Source organism: Periplaneta americana, chromosome 8, assembly GCF_040183065.1.
Source record: "Periplaneta americana isolate PAMFEO1 chromosome 8, P.americana_PAMFEO1_priV1, whole genome shotgun sequence".
Classification (NCBI taxonomy): Eukaryota; Metazoa; Arthropoda; class Insecta; order Blattodea; family Blattidae; genus Periplaneta; species Periplaneta americana.
The window spans coordinates 88,807,750-88,828,389 of NC_091124.1; the positions used below are offsets into that span (position 1 = coordinate 88,807,750).

At 33.7% G+C, this 20,640-nt stretch overlaps 1 protein-coding gene across 8 annotated transcripts in view; it reads right to left on the minus strand.

Annotated features, from left to right (window-relative positions):
* Window positions 1–6,154: 6,154 nt before the first annotated feature.
* The window catches only part of msn (serine/threonine-protein kinase msn), a 288,177-nt gene continuing 273,691 nt past the window's right edge, over window positions 6,155–20,640 (minus strand). For all 8 annotated transcript variants that reach the window (XM_069833247.1, XM_069833249.1, XM_069833248.1 and 5 more), the window contains one exon: window positions 6,155–15,240. In XM_069833247.1, the coding sequence (XP_069689348.1) occupies window positions 15,157–15,240 (84 nt within the window). In that variant the 3' untranslated portion in view covers window positions 6,155–15,156. The remainder of the gene's footprint in view (window positions 15,241–20,640) is intronic.

Genomic DNA, 20,640 nt, shown 5'->3' on the forward strand with positions numbered 1-20,640 from the left:
TACCAAGAACGGTTTTTTGTACGAATTCATTTCTTACACATATGGCGAAGCTAGTAGTAAAATATAAAACATACTCAACAAATAACATAAATACACATTGAAGAAATTATGATACCGCACCTAACAACAGCATTGGACTCTAAACTTTCAATATGCTCTCCTATAAAATTTTGTTTAAAAATTGAATGAGGTAGAAACAAATAGTAAAAATAAAAACATTAGAGATTTATATAAGGGTATAAAGGAATTTAAGAACGGATATCAGCCAAGGGTAAACGTGATCAAGGATGAGAATGGTGACTTGCTTGCAGACACTCCATCAGTCCTAAACAGATGGAAAAACTATTTGGCGCAACTACTAAATGTACATAGGCCAAATAGAAATGATCGGGATGAAATTGAAATACAAACTGCTGAGCCATTTATACCCGAACCCACGCTTTCAGAAGTCGAAATTGCGATAGAAAATATGAAAAAGTACAAGTCTCCAGGTATCGATCAAATTCCAGCAGAATTAATACAAGAGGGTGGAAGTGCATTATATAGCGAAATTTATAAACTTGTACTTGCTATTTGGGAAAGGGAAATTGTACCAGAACAATGGAAGGAGTCCATAATTGTACCTATTTTTAAGAAGGGGGGACAAAACCAACTGTGGTAACTTTCGAGGAATATCACTTTTGTTGACATCGTACAAAATTTTGTCCAATATTCTTTTGAGAAGATTAGCTCTGTACGTAGATGAAATTATTGGGGATCATCAGTGCGGTTTTAGGCGTAATAGATCGACTATTGATCAGATTTTTTGTATTCGACAGATAATGGAGAAAAAATGGGAGTATAAGGGTACAGTACATCAGTTATTCATAGATTTCAAAAAGGCATATGACTCGGTTAAGAGGGAAGTATTATATGATATTCTTATTGAATTTGGTATTCCCAAGAAACTAGTTCGATTAATTAAAATGTGTCTCAGTGAAACATACAGCACAGTCCGTATAGGTCAGTTTCTATCTAATGCTTTTCCAATTCACTGCGGGCTAAAGCAGGGAGATGCACTATCACCTTTACTTTTTAACTTCACTTTAGCATATGCCATTAGGAAAGTTCAGGATAACAGGCAGGGTTTGGAATTGAACGGGTTACATCAGCTTCTTGTCTATGCGGATGACGTGAATATGTTAAGAGAAAATCCACAAACGATTAGGGAAAACACGGAAATTTTACTTGAAGCAAGTAAAGTGATCAGTTTGGAAGTAAATCCCGAAAAGACAAAGTATATGATTATGTCTCGTGACCAGAATATTATACGAAATGGAAATATAACAATAAAATTGGAGATTTATCCTTCGAAGGAGTGGAAAAATTCAAATATCTTGGAGCAACAGTAACAAATATAAATGACACTCGGAAGGAAATTAAACGCAGAATAAATATAGGAAATGCCTGTTATTATCGGTTGAGAAGCTTTTATCATCTAGTCTGCTGTCAAAAAATCTGAAAGTTAGAATTTATAAAACAGTTATATTACTGGTTGTTCTGTATGGTTGTGAAACTTGGACTCTCACTCTGAGAGAGGAACATAGGTTAAGGGTGTTTGAGAATAAGGTGCTTAGGAAAATATTTGGGGCTAAGCGGGATGAAGTTACAGGAGAATGGAGAAAGTTACAACGCAGAACTGCACGCATTGTATTCTTCACCTGACATAATTAGGAACATTAAATCCAGACATTTGAAATGGGCAAGGCATGTAGCACGTATGGGCGAATCCAGAAATGCATATAGAGTGTTAGTTGGGAGGCCGGAGGGAATAAGACCTTTGGGAAGGCCGAGACGTAGATGAGAGGATAATATTAAAATGGATTTGAGGGAGGTGGGATATGATGATAGAGACTGGATTGATCTTGCACAGGATAGGGACCAATGGCGGGCTTATGTGAGGGCGGGTTCCTTAAAAGCCATTTGTAAGTAAGTAAGTATAAAATTTTGTTTTTGTGGCTTAAGACTATATCATTCTCACCCCTTCAATTGCTTAAACACATTTTTCTCACTGCTGAAAAATGATGAAAATGGACTTATCCCTCTTCTCCCGCTCAACAGCAAAATCTGCAAGGCAAAGGTGGTAATTAAGAATGTGGTTGGTGCAAAAGGAGACATAACTGCGTGTTCAGTAGAATTTTGTTATTGTAGATGGAGCATTTTACTTTTTTTTTTTTTTTTAATCCAATGACTGGTCTTGGCTTTGCATCATTCACCCATGCATTTGCATCTATGGGCAATGCACCAAAACAGTAGTTCTTCTTGCTGCCATAGGTATTTCCCTCAGTGCACCATTGGAGGCAAACTACACAGGACCACATGGTGATGAAGATTACTGAACGAATCTTCAAGGTTATAATGGATAGAGGTAAACTACACAGCACCACATGGTGATGAAGACAGTGCTATTACTGAACGAATCTTCAAGGCTATAATGGATGGAGGCATACTACACAGCACCACATGATGAAGAAGACAGTGCTATTACTTGAGTGTAGGCTTTCACGGCCAGCGTCAATAGAGGAAAAGTTTTCCGGGCTATCAGGCCTTGGTCTGTTGTTTGTGTGACTAAACATTTCGTTCACTTCTGCGGTGAACATCTTCAGTGGTGTAGAGTACTGGTGCGGCTGGTACTGTGCATGCCGATGACAATCTGTGCTGGCAGATAGATACTTACACAAAGAGTCCACTCATCACCCTTGACAGAAGAGGGCAATGATTAAAACACTCTTCGACTGAGCCATATGGGTTTCTGACCCCCAGCATATAAACCAAGAAATCGACAACCTACAATCAGCCCTAACTGCTAATGGCTATGTCGTGGCAGAGATAAAAAGAGCCATGAAACTGAAGAAGACATCACTGGAGCCAGGCCAAGATCATACGAAGAGAGGCACAGTGTTCTTGCCCTATTACAACCAAGTCACGGACGGATAAGCAAGATTCTCAACCGGCATAAGGTGGACACCATCTTCCTGCCCACCAAGCAGCTACGTAACAGCCTACGCTCAGCCAAGGACAAACGCGACAGATTGTCATCTACTGGGTTTTACAGGATCCCATGTTCATGTGGGGCAGTCTATATAGGGACGACACAGTGGAGTTTCAAGACTAGGATCTCCGAACACAGAAAGAACTGCCGCCTTGGCCACGTAGATAAGTCGGCCGTAGCTGAACATGCTTATCTGGAAGGTGAACACAAAATAAGGTTTGAGGATACCGATACCCTTAGCAACACTCCAGATCTCTAAGCGGGATTACACTGAGAGGCGATTGAAATATATAAACACAGGAACAATTTCAATCGCAAAGAGGAAGGCCTCAAGGTTAATAGGGCCTGGTAGCCTGGAAAACTTTTCTCCTAGTACTATTACTGAATAAATCTTCAAGGCTGTAATGGATGGATAATTTTTCTAAATATGAGATTCAATCTAACAATATCATAGACTTTGTTGCAGATGGGAAAAGTGTTCTTCTATCAGGCTGCCACAACATATAGCATGACTTGTAGCTAAAAATCACAGATTTCCAATGCTCTACTGTCCAGTGGCGGTGCTCTTTACACCATTTCAGGTGATGTTTAGCATTCATAGGAGAAATGGGTAGGGCCATGATAGCCCATTTTCAACTTACGACGAATAGTCATGGTAGTGAAGTGGTTGAATTTTTAGGCAAAAACCAATGACTTTTACACATCACCCTCTTCAAAGATCGACAATCCCTTTCTGACATAATATGTGGCCTATCTGGTCGTGGGTTACTTGTGATAGTATATAACATTTCCACTTTATAACATTCGACACTATCAATTTTGGCAGATTCAGAAGAGCTGAAATCTGATAGACTTAATACTTAAGTGGCATTCTATGATCATACTATGTTGAAACTCACTGAGCTCTGCAGACCAAACCATGCTGCCTTCACTAAAACCGATTCGTAGCACGTCACATGGCTGTAGCTTTGAAGTTAACACTACTCAGGAGTATCCCAATACTTTTGATCAGGTAGTGTAATTTTAACTATCAGCTTTTCTCAGGTTTTGTGCCTTTTTGAGTATTAAGCAAGCATTGTCAGAGAAGAAATAAGAGGCCACATCATCCTTATCACTGTATCTGTCTACTGTAAGAGAATCGCACCTCAAGAAGTTAAAGAAATACAATTCCTGAATAATGAATGGAGAAAATTGTCTATAACAAGTACCAATAATTGGATTCCTGATGATGATGATGATGATGATGATGATGATGATGATGATGATGATGATGGTGTTTGTTTTTCAAATTCCACTATGCAGCTTTTGAGACAGTGAATTCTGGAAAGAAAAGCTCTTTTCGAAACACTCCACTACAAATACACAAAATTACAATACACTCTTATAATGGAATCATGTCAAATACACGTTCATTGAAGTAGAAAACTTGGCAGTGATTCCTGAGTTTATTTAAAAATATCTGTGTAGCAGGCAGTGGCGTATACTGGTTAAAGGGTTTGGGCTACCGCTGACCCTATTATTACACAAAATATATCTAACAATTACTTTAATTTTAATTACTATGGTAAAACTAATAATACAAAATTATTACATTATGTTATATTATAAACTTTTTCTTTTGTAATTTCCTTGGGCTACTGCCGGTACCCCGCAAAATACGCCCCTGGTAGGAGGTGGAGTGAGTAGTATGTGTGGTGTGTCGAGAAGGACACAGGATATAGAATTAAAAGCAAGTAATATAATGTAAAGAGCCAGAAACAAAATTTGGATTACTGAATTTTCCAAGTTCCAGTTATAACCTAAGTACAAGTTCAGACTGAGGATAGTCATAAAATAATTCTTATGCAATTCTTTCTGAAAGTGCAAACATTATTGTTCTATTACCCTGGGAATGTCACTGCTTTTCACCAAGGTTTTACTTTAATTCTCAGAATGTTCATTTCAAAACATCTTTATATCAAAAGCTGTAGGACAAACAGGACTAAGAGTTTATTTGGATGTTATATAATGCCAATCTTGACCGTGAATGCAGTTTCCACCCTTAAGGTAAATTGCTGCAGCATGTCTTCCTTTTTCATCTCCCTCGCTATGATGTTTTATGGGGAAATTTCTTTTAAGTGACGCATGTATATGGTATTCAATATATCTGGAGCACCTACAATGAAGGACGCAGCTCTAGAATTGAAATAAAAAGTGGAAATTGGTTTAACAATTACAGTCAGAAATACAAATTTTGCCATTTAAGTAGTGATTAATGATTAAATATTGCGATGCGATTTCTCATAATCTTGCAAATTTCAAGATGAAGTCTATTACCGAATTACAAAAAAAGCTTCTAGTTTGTTTTTTATTTGTTAGGTTAGAGTAAGTGCCATAAAAATAAAAAAAATTAGTACTCATTAGTAATGCAGAATCATAACTTTACCTTTTATTTGCAATGTTGAATATTTGGTTATACTGTATATACTGGTATTAATACTTTAAGTTTAGAGGTTTTAACTATCCAGCATACCTCTGTGCAGCACTTCTAAATGCCCCCTCTACGAAAAATTTTCGTGAGGTGGCAGCATAAGGTGATGCTTTTGACACAGGGATATCCATTTTTTACCATAAGTATTAGATGAAATGGTTAAGAATTCACATCAATGTTAGTTAATTTTCTTGATAAAAAATCGCAAATTTGAACATGCATATCGGACATGGGCACATTAGTACTACCACCAGGTTCTTGGCAATTTAAATGCGGGTGTACTAGTACTTCCACAGGATTTAAAGTGTTAAGTATTTTGTTCCATATTTGACAATACTACAAAAAATCCGAGCTCTTGTGTTAAATTCCAGATGCATTTATAAGAAATTAAATTAAAAATAATTTCTAATAATTGATATATTGTTCCTGAAAAATTATACTTTTATATTTCATTCTACCATTCTGCAAGTATTTTATGAGTTAGCAGAAACTTCATTTGTAACTATGTTAAAAGTAACTCTTCGCCAATCTATTAAATATTATACAAAAGTAATGAAATTATATTCATTACACTCATGAAATGGAAGCAAACGAGAAATTTTAAATAAAAAAATCTTGCATTAATAAACTATTCATATGACATAAAAAGTGAGTAACAGGCAAAAATTCTTTATTTTTTATCCTCAGAGGTATAAAAAGCAACATGATGACTACATATATCACTCAAATATTATATGCTTGTTTTCTTAATATTTGTTCAAATATTTTTATGACAAAACAAAATATGAGTTTGGTCATAAAACAGCACAGTAAAGTAACAGAATACAGTACCTAAACCATCCCAAATTTGACTGTTGTAGCACATATGTAAAAAAGCAACCATTTATAATGTGTCTTTTCTGATTATTTTTTTCAAATTATGGAAGAAAAAAACAACACACTTTCTGTATAACTGTCAATCTCTCGAAAAGACACAGTTATAAAATAATGAATGAAACTTTCATCATACTAATTTTGATTGCATGATGTACCAATTCCACATTTCTTTAAATTTACACGTCACTTCTTTATTATATCTAACTGGAGTTCCATTACAGTGAGATGGATTCGATTTTCTTTCTCCCGATCCTCATTCTAGGTGTCATTCTCTCGTACAAAGCACCAAAAAAATTAAAACTCAAATTCGAGATTACAGCTCCAAAGGAGCCAAGTCTTCCATTTTTCCTTACAATTCTTTTTATTATTATTCTTTCAAGTTGCAATATAAACAGTAACCAAAGTAACTATACAGGGCACACACTAAAATGTCAATTGTCCTTTCATTCAAATTCTTCACCAACTTCAAAGAGCATATAAATTTTACTTCATACTGAAAGTCACTATCAGTAAATATCCATTAAAAAAGTTTACTTTATGATCACAAATGTCACTTTGAAAATTTTGACCATGCACTGTGAGTAATACTAAACAATTCAATCTTTGTTCATTCTCAATGCCACAATTATTGTTTGATGGTACTTGGATGAGAGTAATCATTGCTTACATGCACTAGATAACAATTACTGTGAAAGTGTCCAATATTGAGAGCCTCATCCCAAGAACTCTGGCATATCCATCGACTGTATGCTAACTTCCCGTTCCGAGGCACTCAATATATTACATCGCAAGTATGATGATCCCACGTGTAAAACAGTGTCTTGCTTTACTGAGCACACACACACATATATTCTCGTTTTCATTTTCTCACACATGCACACATACATATTACAAGAGTTTGTATATTATAAAAAAATCTAGCACAATCTTTTTATTCTAAACTCCATCTATATTGTGGCCCTACAAGATATGATATAAATGGAATCTCAATAATATGTGTTATAATTACATTAAAAAATCTCTACTCTCGTTTGAGAGTAGTTGAAATGAAGAAAAACCAAGGTAAGTCTAATGTCTTTCTTTAGAAAATGGACTTTCAGACTGAAAATACAGACGGGGTAGAAAAGAATAAGAATTTTTCAATGTATATATGCATTTCAGTGAGTCATATGTTTTGATAAGTAACTTCTACCCACGTATTGAGTTCAACAGTATTATCCTACCTTTGTTTTTTTTCCTTTCAGATAAGTTAGAAAGAATAACTAGAAAAGGGGAAGAGGCTGGAAAACTGCATGTTAAACAATGAAATTAAGTTGGCATATTCATCAGATAGGAGCATATCCTGAGCATTCCTGGTCAACTGCGTAGTTACGTAATTTATCTTCCAGTGAGGAAAACAAAATAGCAAGAAACCATGAAGAAAAAAATATAATTTTTAGATCTGTTGCTTTTCAAACAAACAGTCACAATATTATATTTTCTACACTATAAGATATATTCAGGTATTATAAATCAGGAAAGAAAATTATAAATGAGACACACTTATTAATAAAAATTACAAGTTCTACATAATTTTCTATGTGATTCACCACATAAAAGGAAACTGATACTAATTATAGTGACGGAAATTCAAATTTAATTTCAAGAACAAAAATAAATCAAACATACGTATACTCTTTACATTACAACCATTATTTACGCATATGTGTATACTTGCAAGCACGCATACTCACATACACATAAATAGTTTTTGACTCATCTAAAAGTTGACTGTATGAATAACAATTTATTCATGTCTCCATTTCGCTATTGTTTTCATATAGTTTTGAAAAGATATATCTTCCACGACATTATAATCTCTCCTGTCAGCATTATGACTTGAGTGACGGCATTAATTTGAGATAAATTGTCACATGTTATTCGAATTGCTCTGTAATTGCTTTTAATAATGAAGTGTACAACATTTTATATTACAAACATGTACCGGTATTGCTTTTTCTCTCTACAAAATTAAAGGTTATGTAGTTGTCATATCCATGGCCAAAAATCTATTTTTGTAGCTAACTTGAAACAATTAAAAAAAAAATACTATCCTATTTTACAATGCATAGTAACTATTATTTATAATTCTCACATTATAGAGGAATTACAAAGACACAAAATGTAATAATATGAAAACTTTTGATTGGTACCTGAGATGTAATATTTTCACATGAAATTTAAGTACTACAGTGTATAAAATGAATAATAAAAATATATCAGATCTGTAATTACATGTGTTTCATCTCACAAGACACAGGCTTTTCTTCCCTTGTAAATATGTAGTGCCAGCTTAAAGCTCAAGAAATGCCCCTCCTTGTTTAAATTTAGGGATCTACTTTGTATACATAAGGAATGGAAGACATTGGAACTGAGCATTAACTAATAAAACAAATCATATTTCATTAACTTTGGAACCGAATGTCATACATGGTAAGATTAAGTTGTTGCTTACGTAATATATACAAGCTGGCGCATAGCGCTTGAAACACAGCTCTCAAGTTGTTCCTGCGTAACACCAATTCTGCCGCTAGGAGCGCTGTTCGATTCTAGAAATTCGTAGCAGAACACTTAAATTACATTGACATTTGGGACATTTAAGGGACTCACCGTTGCCTATTAAATGTACAGTATTTTATGGATAATGGATGCTATTTCCCAACTTCTGTGTCACAATTATATTAAAATAAATGGCTGTCATTCTTGATATTAAAAGATATTGCATATTATAAACCAAGGCACTGCCTTCCTGTCATTCAATTCATACACAATACATTTTCAGAAATAATGAAAGAAGCTTAATACATTTTACATGATCAATGTAGCCTACCTTTATCACTTATTTATTATATTATTATTATTATTATAAGATGTTCCAGTGTATGGCACTGTATTATCTTCCATTTCCCAGAATTCATAATTCAAGCATTTGTAAGTAGACTAAAATTTTCCCTTTCCTTTTTTAAAAAAAAAAGACAATGACGTTAAAGTGTTATGATTTTTACAAACTGATAGGAAACTGCAGTCACAATGCATGAGAAGTACAATTGTGCGATTTTTTCTTGCAGACCTTGTAATGGTGAAAGAAATATCTAATAGTCCTGCTGATTACTCTGTAGTGTACAGTAATAAGAATAACAAATGCTGTTATATTTTAGTGTGTAAACATTTTCTAAATTAGAAGTTAGAATTAAATTAAATTAGGAAGTTAGTTTGCAATATATCTTTATTGTTGTGTCCCATTCTGCAAATCGAACCACAGTAAAGACTGTGATTTGTTGTTTCATTATTTTCCACACGATGGTGGACTAAGGAAGAAGTGGTGTTTAACCATTTGTTGCCAAAGCATCTTATGTCTGCAGCATACAATTCAAAGAAGCCGATTTTAGCATTAGAACAACCAGACAATGTTTTCTTCCTAATGTGGTATCATCCCAAAACATAAACAAATACATCAGGGACATCTTTTTTAGAATTTTGCCGCCCATAGGCACATGTGCATCTGCTTTCCCCGATCCCCATTTCTCTGTTGATAATGTCTGTATCTCACTCCCCTGAGATGTTTTCTGTCATCACTAATGACTTGGAAATTTAATGAAAGTACAAAGAAAAATCTTTGGTACATCATATGGTGATAGTTGTATTTTATCGCAACAAATTGCAGTAATTATTATTTATTTATTACCGTAATGTCGTAATAATGCTTGATTTGGCTTGGAGAATGAGGGGAGCATGTTTCACTAAACTCAGCACATGCAATACTAAAACTGCTTTGCTGCATATTTTGTGTCCTAAATAATGCAAATCGTATATGTGTCAATATTCAGCAGTAATAATTAACCACTGTCGTAGAATATTTTGCCATTACAGACGATTTTTATTCATACTCTTTTTCTCTAAAGTATTGAATAATGCTACTGATTGTTTTAAGACAATACAAACTAGAACTACACTAGTTTAATAATAATAATAATAATAATAATAATAATAATAATAATAATAATAATAATAATAATAATAATAATAATAATAATAATAATGTCTGAAAGTAGAAGACACTGGTAGTTCACTTTCAGAAATTAAAACGAATTAGAGGGAACAAAATCTGAAGGAAAAACACGGAACTGAAAAACAATCACCTTACCAAATGAACCAACTGAAGAATCTAGTTTAAAAGCAAACTTTTTAATTGAACAAATCTAGGCTTTCAGAAACAAAATTGTAAATTCCAGTAAATCACTCTGAAAATCTTAATACCGTTATTTAACATGTCATCAGTAAATCTCAAATAAGATTGTAATATGCTTGGCATGTTTATAATCTTCGTACTCTATCAGTAATGCAAAATTAAACAAACAATTTTCACGATACACAATGCTTAGTAATGGAACTATTTATCATTTAATAGAACTGCGAGGCGAACCTAGTGGCAGAAATTGTAATGAGCTCCGAGTCCCAGTTTCGTTCTGTCTGTGCACCAGCTTGTATAATATGTAAGCAATGGATTATGTACCATCTGAACCAACTTGATTTGTAAAAGAATGTTTTAAAGTTATTCCTGTCTAATTTGTAATAAATGATGCTGACTTGAACTACACATTGTGAATAATGGGTGGAGAGAAGGTAAAATAGTAAAGAGATCGAAAAAATAAGAAAATTTGTTGCCACACACAAGTAATATTTCTTTAAAAAGGTTTCTATGGAATGACAGAATTAAGTATACAATTAATGTAAAATGAAAGTAAAACATTCAGAGTAATTATCTAAATTAACTTCTAACAGGTTTCTATAAAGTAACATGATTCTTATGTGAAGTGGGTAAAAAGAAATCAAGTTTTGCTTCACTTAATGCCTCTGACACCAGTATTGCTCAGAAGTACTGGAGCTTGACTCGTAACCTCAGGTTTTCCCAGCTGTAAGGCAAATTCTCAAACTCACTTTGCTATCACTTTGCTAGATAACCTCATAAAAATTGATAGACGTTGCTAAATAACCATTAAAAACAACACCTTTGAACCAAATAAAGCAAAGGATTCTGAAGAAGAAAAAAATTGCCCTATAACCACTTTTGCTAACAAATATCACCTTATATCATAGAAAGTGATTTCATATTCTTCAATCAAAAGTCATCAGATGATCACCTAACACACAGCTGATTCTAGCAAGAAATTTTATGTTGAAATAACATAGAAACGGAGATATTAATAGCCAAAATTTACAAGCCTACGAAATAATTCATACATTTACAAATTAATGTACAGTATGCAGGAATAAAGAGACAATTAAAATATAAGACTAGAAACAATGAATCAACATTTTTAAAAATTAGTTTTTAAATTAGAAAACTGGAACTTCTATATATAAACAATAATTCCGTTTCCTCTTCTATGACGAATGAATGAGCTATCTAATAAAAACATACATTTAGTTGGATTTCTTCTATGCAAAACGAAAAAAAAAAGTTCCAAAATCTTCCATCCCATTGAAATGAAAACATCAATAATCTGCATTTTATCACTGATGAATATGAATTTCTCTATTTGTGAGAAGCTATTAATTAGAAAATTAAATTTAATTGCACCTTTATATACCATTATGCACTTTATGTTCTGAAATTATGAAATACCTGGTCTCTTAAATGCACATTAAAGCACTTATGGTCCTGAACTAAGATTAAAAATTGAGTAGAAATCATAGCACGAACAAGAATTTCAATGCACGACTTCAGCAGGAAATCCTACAAAACATAGTATAGCAATTATGATGTTTATTAGTTTTATATGAATAATTTTTTTACATAATTACCACTATCAACACATTTTCAATTAAAATTTATCTACGTAAAAAAATTACGTACATGTTTCAATTTCACGTGTGTGCGTGAGTACTGTACTAAAAATGTCTAAAATGTCAGATTAACAATGTCTTCCCACATATTTTACGAATATTGTATTATTCTATATGGTCACTATAATGAAATGAAATGAAATTGCTAACAAAATTTCATTGCAAGAAATAAATATTGTGGGATTTCAAATTTTATTCTATTACATCTGTACACAGTACTGTTAGCACAATTTACTTTGAAATCCAACAATATACCGAATATATAAAATACAATAATAATGCCAAGTATGTGATTGTTCTTTGTTACCAGAATTAATTTTTCACAAGCTTGTATACAGTCTTTCAGAATTGTACCAATATTAAAAAAAAATATATATACAATCACACATGCACACATTTACACAAACTCCTACTTTGGTTCATTTCTGATTTCAACTGTCTTACTTTATTCCCTCTTTTGTTTCATTCCTCATCCATGTGATCCCACCTCCAGTTTAGTTTGTGATTATTTTAAATACTCTAGTTTCAATTCTCGTATTGCACCCTCTTTAATGAGATGAATTGTCTGCCTGTGATTTCAAGAACTGACAATATCCCACATTTTAAAACAATCAACACACCAGACTTCAGGCAGGAACCACTTTCATTAACCATACAAATAACACTGGTCATAACCAAAGCTATACAATACACAAGATATTCTCCCACACTTTTTGTGTTTTAAGTTTTATGATTTCTTAATGTTTCTTAAAAATTATATTATGAGCCTTGACGGCCAAGGAATCAAAATGTGATGTGGTGTCTCCCCACACCTAACATTCAGCAACAGTAATACGCAACCAACTGGGTCAAGTTGGATTCTCAGCTCGGACACAATTAATATTCAAGTTGGTTCATCAGTTACATTTTGTGCAGCTTTGAACATGGCTGTGTATCTCTTCAATTATTGAGAAGGTAATGCTCATGGTTATGTTATGTGGTTAATTATTGATTATGTTAACAGTATAATTCTTATAATGCAAGTTACAATTAAAAGGATATACAGAAGTTACTGCACTTTTGAGCTGAATTATTACAGTTGTGAATTCCACACTGGAAGCGACCACAGCTGCCAACTCTCCCAAATTTTATTCGAGATCCATTTCTAAGTAAAAATAATTTACACAAGTCTTCAGTATAACATAAATATATATTTAAAAACCAGAAAATATATCACGAAACTTTATGAATAAGATTAATTTTTTGTAACTAAAATATTCGAAACACAAACAAATATATGGCAAATGTGTGCATTACACTCTCAGACAGTTGCAACAGTACTTATCTCTAATATACATAACGAAACTCCTATAATATGTAACAAAATCTTCCAAAAGTATATACTGACCGATAAAGTACGCAAGCAAGTGTAGAGGAAATATCTGGTGTTTTCCTTTCGGCAGTCTCTGTGTGCACTTTGCCTTTTCCCATGTTCCTCTCTAGCTCTTCTATCTAATATATAAATATATTTATATATAAATGTATATGTACACAGCTATATTTGGTAGAGTTGGCAACCCAAGGGTTGACGTAAAAAAACAGAATCACAGATGTAAATTGCATTAACATGTTAACATATGAAACTGAAAGACAGAAATGACCAAACTTACATTTTTACTGAAAGATCTAGAGATTTTTATTGCATTTATCGTCTATCAGTTTCATAAGAGATTACAATAGGGCCAGAAACAAGTTAGAAAATGCAGTGGTTTTATCAACAGAATATGTCATTTTAAAAATAAATTGAAGAAAAGTTTCATTATACGTAAGGAAGCATGATGAATTTTCTTTTACAATCTTATTTCAGTTTTATACATATATATATATATTTTTTTCTTTTTACCATACTAACTGCCCTATGCCAATCACTTATTATAAAATACAAATTCAAGTATTTAAGACACCATATTTGCATTTCTCAGTCATCGAAGATTTAGAGGGTGGGGGTTATGACAGAGACCTCAGCTTATTACCAGTGTTAGAGGTAAACAATATGGGATGTAGAAAAACACCTCCTTCACCAGTCCCTCTGCACATGCAGAACTGTTTATTTTGTTGTAATAATCAGGCAAAGGCCTACTTAAGAAGTCTCTAAAAGTTCATCAATCACTGCTTTTATTCCTGATGAACCTGTTGGATCAGGAAGAAGTCTCTAACACATTAATGCCAGTATGAAATTCTATCACTTCTTTTTTATCATAAATAATATATCAATACATTTACTAAAGCTTTGATATAATGAAGTTCATAATGTGTAATCACCAGTTATTATGAAATTCCACTGTATCATAGCCCCAGGAAGCATAAGGTATGGTTACTTTCATATCTTCTCCAGCCATAAAAAATACAACCATGAAATTTGGCATTCTACAACATATAAATATTTTAAAAGTAGAAATCAGAATAGAATTCCTCATATAAAAGTACAATGTCATTTATATAAAACTATAAATATTCAATGAGAATAACGTTAATTTTAAAACGACAGGATATTTAATCCACTATTCTGTAATACTATTAAAATGTGTTTTAAAAATGAATGAAGTGCAAGTAACGAGCTTTTAATTGCACCTAAGTATTCAAATAAAAAAGACAGAGAGAAAAAAAAGAACAAACAAAGAAACAGAAACACGAATTAACTTCGTTGAAGAGTTAAGAGTTCAGAATACAGCTGACTTAGAAATGAAGAAATATTAATCATACTTCTAGCTTCCAATTTGTAACAGTGTTTCGTATTTGATGGCACCAACAGCACAGTTCTTGCTGCAACTAGTTTGGCCAGCCAATTTTTGAGTATTTGTTGGCCCATTTCTGGTCCTAATACTCCTATTGCCATGCAGTGATGTTGCGGCTATCACCAGTTGGCCATTCCTGGTTTATTGAGTGTCATGAAATAAATTTGACATGACGAACCGCCTTTTGCAGAGGAGAAAAATACCTGTAAAAACATTAGATATATTTCAAATACAATGCAATATGAAACTAAATTACAAGTACATCAATTTATACTTAATACTTTTACAAGACATAAAAATTTGCTTTTAGTAGTATGCAAATGACACGAACTTGCCTGTATTTTATTTCATTACTAATGGAACCTTGTTTCAAATTAATTCTCTATGTCATTTCTTTTCAGAATCTTTGTTTGCAAATTAAAAATATGTTCACTATTATCGCATAACTTCTATAAATGGGAAAGAAAAAAAAGCCATAAAGATTACTTCTTCATAGAGTTTTCCTTCCTGTTAATTCTCATTATCAATGCTATGATGTGTTGTGTGAGAGACATGGACGAACATGTCACAACCTGGACTGAAAATCGAAGTGTTTTGTCTTCCAGACAGTAAATCTGCTGTCATAATTTCATAATTAGTCCAGCACTTTTGTAGTTTTGTTTTCTAATTATATTAAATGTAATGTAAAAGTATAGATTCGAGATTTTCCTGGAATGCAGGTTTGTTTTCATCTATCATACCACCAAGAAGATGGTTTATGGATTTAGACTTGGGAAAAGTGACACATTCAGATGTATCGAAACATTTGAAATGACTCGGTGAAATGTATCGAAACACTGTGTCGAATCACGACACATTTATTGGGAGGCAAACTGCTGGCACTCTATTGCATCTTCGTTGGCTATCAGCTATGCTGATTCGAAATTATAGATAAGATACAATACAACATATGACAACCTCGTGGTACTGGGTTGAGACATGAGTCTCTTGATGTTTCGAGTTTAAGTAGGAACATTTATTAGTTATTACATATACTTTAAAAATATGCCACTGTCACGTCATTTTGAAATACCAGATTTCAAACGTAGTCATGAGTTTAACCTATTAGTATAGAATAAACGCTTAATAAGTTTATATAATCTAATATATAAAAATATACGTATGTATGTATGTTCTCTATACAAATCCACAGGCTTTGACCCATATTTACCAAAGTCTGCACATTAAGTCTTCAGAATTAGAAGAAAGACACAGGCTACATTAACATTGGACAAATGGACGTTAAATTATTAATAAAAAGTAAAAGTAAATATTATCAAATATGCATGTATAATATTAAAATAGAATCTTCTACACTCAATTGTTGTTTATTTCTGTTATATTCAACATAAAAAACAGCAACAATTCATAGAGATCCAACATTTAACATTATTATAAACAGTTATGAAGTAACAGTGTGTGTGTTTAGTGTAATGTGAAAGAGTTTAGTTAATTATTGGAAACAAACAATTTATTAATGAGGTCCGAGCTGCAGACATAGTATGCGGGGAAAAGTTGCAGTTTACAAGGTAAACCAGTATCTCAATGATTTTCAAACGTATTCAAGTGGATGTATTATTACTATCATTATAATTATTATTATCATCAGTACTATGTCTTCAGATATACTTGGCTTGATTTGAAAGTATGTCGGCAAACGCCAGCTCGCAACAACCAGTGTCTCGGAACATTCATGGTTTCACCGGTTCTCTTAATAGGTTCGATACAGCAAAGCATAGTAATATGTACTCAGTGTTAAAGTGAATAGTTACTATATCGAAACATTCAAATCCAAGCACTTCGAATTGAAGAACATCTCAGTATGTCGACACACTGTTTCGAAGCATTCACTCATTTGCCAACACTATTATGGAACGCTATTTACAGAGATTTCAGATTCCTCTACAATTGGAAGGATTCTGTTCATATTCACATGAGAATGACGCACATGAAATCTAAAAAGACCCTTTCTACAATTTGAGAGTAGCAATCTGTCGCTCACATGTTGTTGTTGGCATTAGCATCATCTTTGGACCACTTACATGAATATACAGGGTGATTCACGGAGATCGTGCAATTCTCTAGGATCTGATTCCTGACATCATCATGAAGAAATTATTCACACACGCATATACATATGTCTGATTTTGGACAGTTTTGGATAAAATCAAGATTCTTGCTTCTGTAACATAGATTCTTGTGAATTTCACTTGGGAGCAGAGCAGATATTTTCAAGATCCATTTTTCAATACAGAGTATGCAGATATGAATTGTGTTTGGTTTTCGTGACAGGAATGCTAACAAATACTGTAGGCGAATGTCGAAGACGATTTTCAGATCACTGAATGACGTCACCATGTTTTTAGTTTGCACGTTTCAGTCACTGAGTATGAAGAAGAACGCAACAATATTCTTTGTATGCTACAACAAAACCCAAGCATGAGTACCAGGAGCATATCCAGATAACTGGGTGTTCCTCAAAGTGGGATGTGGAGAACATTAAATAATGAGGGAATGTACCCTAACATTTACATCATCAGTCAGAGGATTATTCTAGATGAATACAGTTTTGTACGTGAATAAATAGTGATTTTCAGTTGCACTGGTTCATTCTGTTTTGTGACAAAGCACAATTTACATGTGATGGAGTTTTCAATAAGAATAAATCACATGTCTGGTCAAAGGAAAATCTCCATAGATTGTGGTATGTAATTTCCAGCACCGCTTCAGTTGCAATATGTGGTGTGGTTTGTTGAACAATGATTTAATTGGTCCATACATTTTCGAGGATCGAATTTGGGACAAAGATGCTTGCAATTTTTGAGAGAGAATTACCTCAATTATTGGAGGAAATAATATTACATATGCGACGACTATATCTGCACCATGTCTTCATAATGCTTTCGTGCACCTCTCACATAATCCAAGATCTTGTTAATGTCTATCTTTTCTATTCCACCTAACTCTTGAATTTCGTCATGGATTTGCCACTGCGCAATTACTGTTTTTTTCATGCACGTTTTAAATTAATGATTTGTTGACTGAAAAACTGCCTTCTAACAGTTGCACTACTATGAAGCAGTAAAAGGGAAATTTTTATTACTACCCAAAGACGGCTAAAGTTGGCATTTCTGAGTAAGAAGCTGCCAAAGACTAAGATCTGTTTCACTAGAAGGAAACAAAATCTTTTGCGTCCAAGTTGAGATGAATGCTGGATGCTTGTATTGAAAGGACTTCTTTCTCTGAGTTTTTTAACCATACCAGTTAACACACAGTGGCACTCATTACAACTCTGCTTTTTGTCGCTCATTTACGATGTTTCTTATTTGACCAAGCAAACACTTTGCTCCAAATTCTATGTCTACTTTTTAATTAGAATCAAGTTTTCTGATTGTTTTTACATCAATAAATTTGGTCCTGAACACTTAAAAAAACTCAGGTTTTACCCAATGAGTTATGAGATCTTTGAGCAGTTTCTCTACAGATCAGTGGTCAGCATTTATTGACTTGTGAGTCAAGCCCTTAGTACACAAGCAGGGGGGAGGGTTAAGACATGATCTCCTTCCCCTTAGCCATCACTTGTTCATCCAATGTTAAGAAGTGTGGGTGTCTTTCCTCTCCTGCCTTCCCTTTTGCCGTGTATTGCGGGCTGCATTTGATATGAAGTAATCTTTGCTGACCACTGGTTTAGTTGTTTAGAAACACTGCAAAAACGCTGACACTCATCAGCAATTATCTTACAAAAACAGAGTTTACACTTTGCAAAAGGACTCTCTACTACTTGCTTAACATTGTTACAGGATTTGTAGCAGGAAGTTTTGTTTCCTTAAGAAACTTCACCATATGATCAAAGATCTGTAGAACTCTTTCATAACATTTGGGATCCGAATAATTAGAAATGAATTAATGAAGTTTTAAAATATCAACCAAGGGTAAAGCATCTGGATAACAACTGACAGTAACTAATAAAATATCATCTAGATGCACTGAGTCTAGAGGACAAGTAACAAAAGGCTCTAAAATTCAGACCACCTTGTCATCAAGACCTGTAGACAGACAGTGCCCACAAAATTAGAATCATTACCAAGAAAGTTATGCAGTGTCAGATATAAATGCACACTGCACTACACATACAGGGTGAGTTATAAGTATGTTTGGGAAATGCATGGGGACGTTCTTGGATAAAACAGAAGAACAATTCCTTAAAGGAAAATTTTACGGAAAATGCTTAATTTCTGAAAAAATTAATAAAATAGTCTTAAGTACTGACTTTATTTCATAAGTCTGAACAGAGTATGTTTGTTCTTTTTGTTTTGATTATGTCACAAGTACATCTTTGAAAACTTGATAAGCGTGTTTCTGGATGAAATAAAAATAATTAACACAAAATTCTGATTGAAAGATGTATGGAATCGAAATCATTAATATCTACAAAAGGTGCTCAATGTGTCCCCCTCTAATGTTTACACATGCCTGAGCACGAAGTACACACGACTGGCATGCATTCTGAACACATTACAATAGCTCCTCTGCATCATTAACTGGTGCTGCATTAAAAAAAAATCTAATTCCACATCTATGGAGTAACAGAACGTCTGGCCATGAAACCAGGTGGCCCGGGTTCGATTCCTGGTTGGGGCAAGTTACCTAGTTGAGGTTTTTTCCGGGGTTTTCCTTCAATCCAATATCAGCAAATGCTAGGTAACTTTCGGTGCTGGACCCCGGACTCATTTCACCGGCATTATCACCTTCATCTCATTCAGATGCTAAATAACCTAAGATGTTGATAAAGCATCGTAAAATAACCTACTAAAATAAATAAAACTCTAATGGGGTGAGACTGAGTGATCTGGGTGACCAAGACACTGGGTCACGACATTCAATCCATTGTTCCTGGAGCTGTTCATCTTTCCAGGAACTAAGCATTTTCATAAAATTTCTCTACAATGAATTGAGGGGTTTTTGGGAAAAACCAAGCAGTTCCAATTCAGTACTGTTCGAGATAATGAAGAAAAACTTACCGCCAAACAATAAGCATGTACAGAAAGAGGCAGGTCCAAAATGCATTATAACTGTGAATGTAATTCTTGGAGCTACCTAGTTCTTTGACCAAACGATAGAGGGTATTTTTTTCTCCCTCTGTGCATAAATAGCTCAAAAATGAAAAAAATTGGAGCTGCCTGATTTTCCCCCCAAACCTCTCAATTGTTCTTGTTTTTTTTTTATCCAGGACCACGCTCACACATTACTTATGACTCACCCTGTATATTGAGACACAATCTCCCCCAATCTCTCTCATTGCAGAATCGGATAATGGTCAATATGTAATAATTTGTCAATGATTTGAGAACAGTAAATTCAACTAATCAAATGAAATTCCATCTTCAAATTTGAACATCACTTTAATTTATGCCATAGTGTAAGGCTGCTAAGGAACAAAGTTCGATCTGTCAGTACAGCACAGACTACAGGTCTTTCCTTGGATGCAAGAAGCAGCTGAAGTATGATGTTCACTACATCACCTTCTTCCAGTGCAAAGTCAAGAATGCATGGAAGCTTTACCA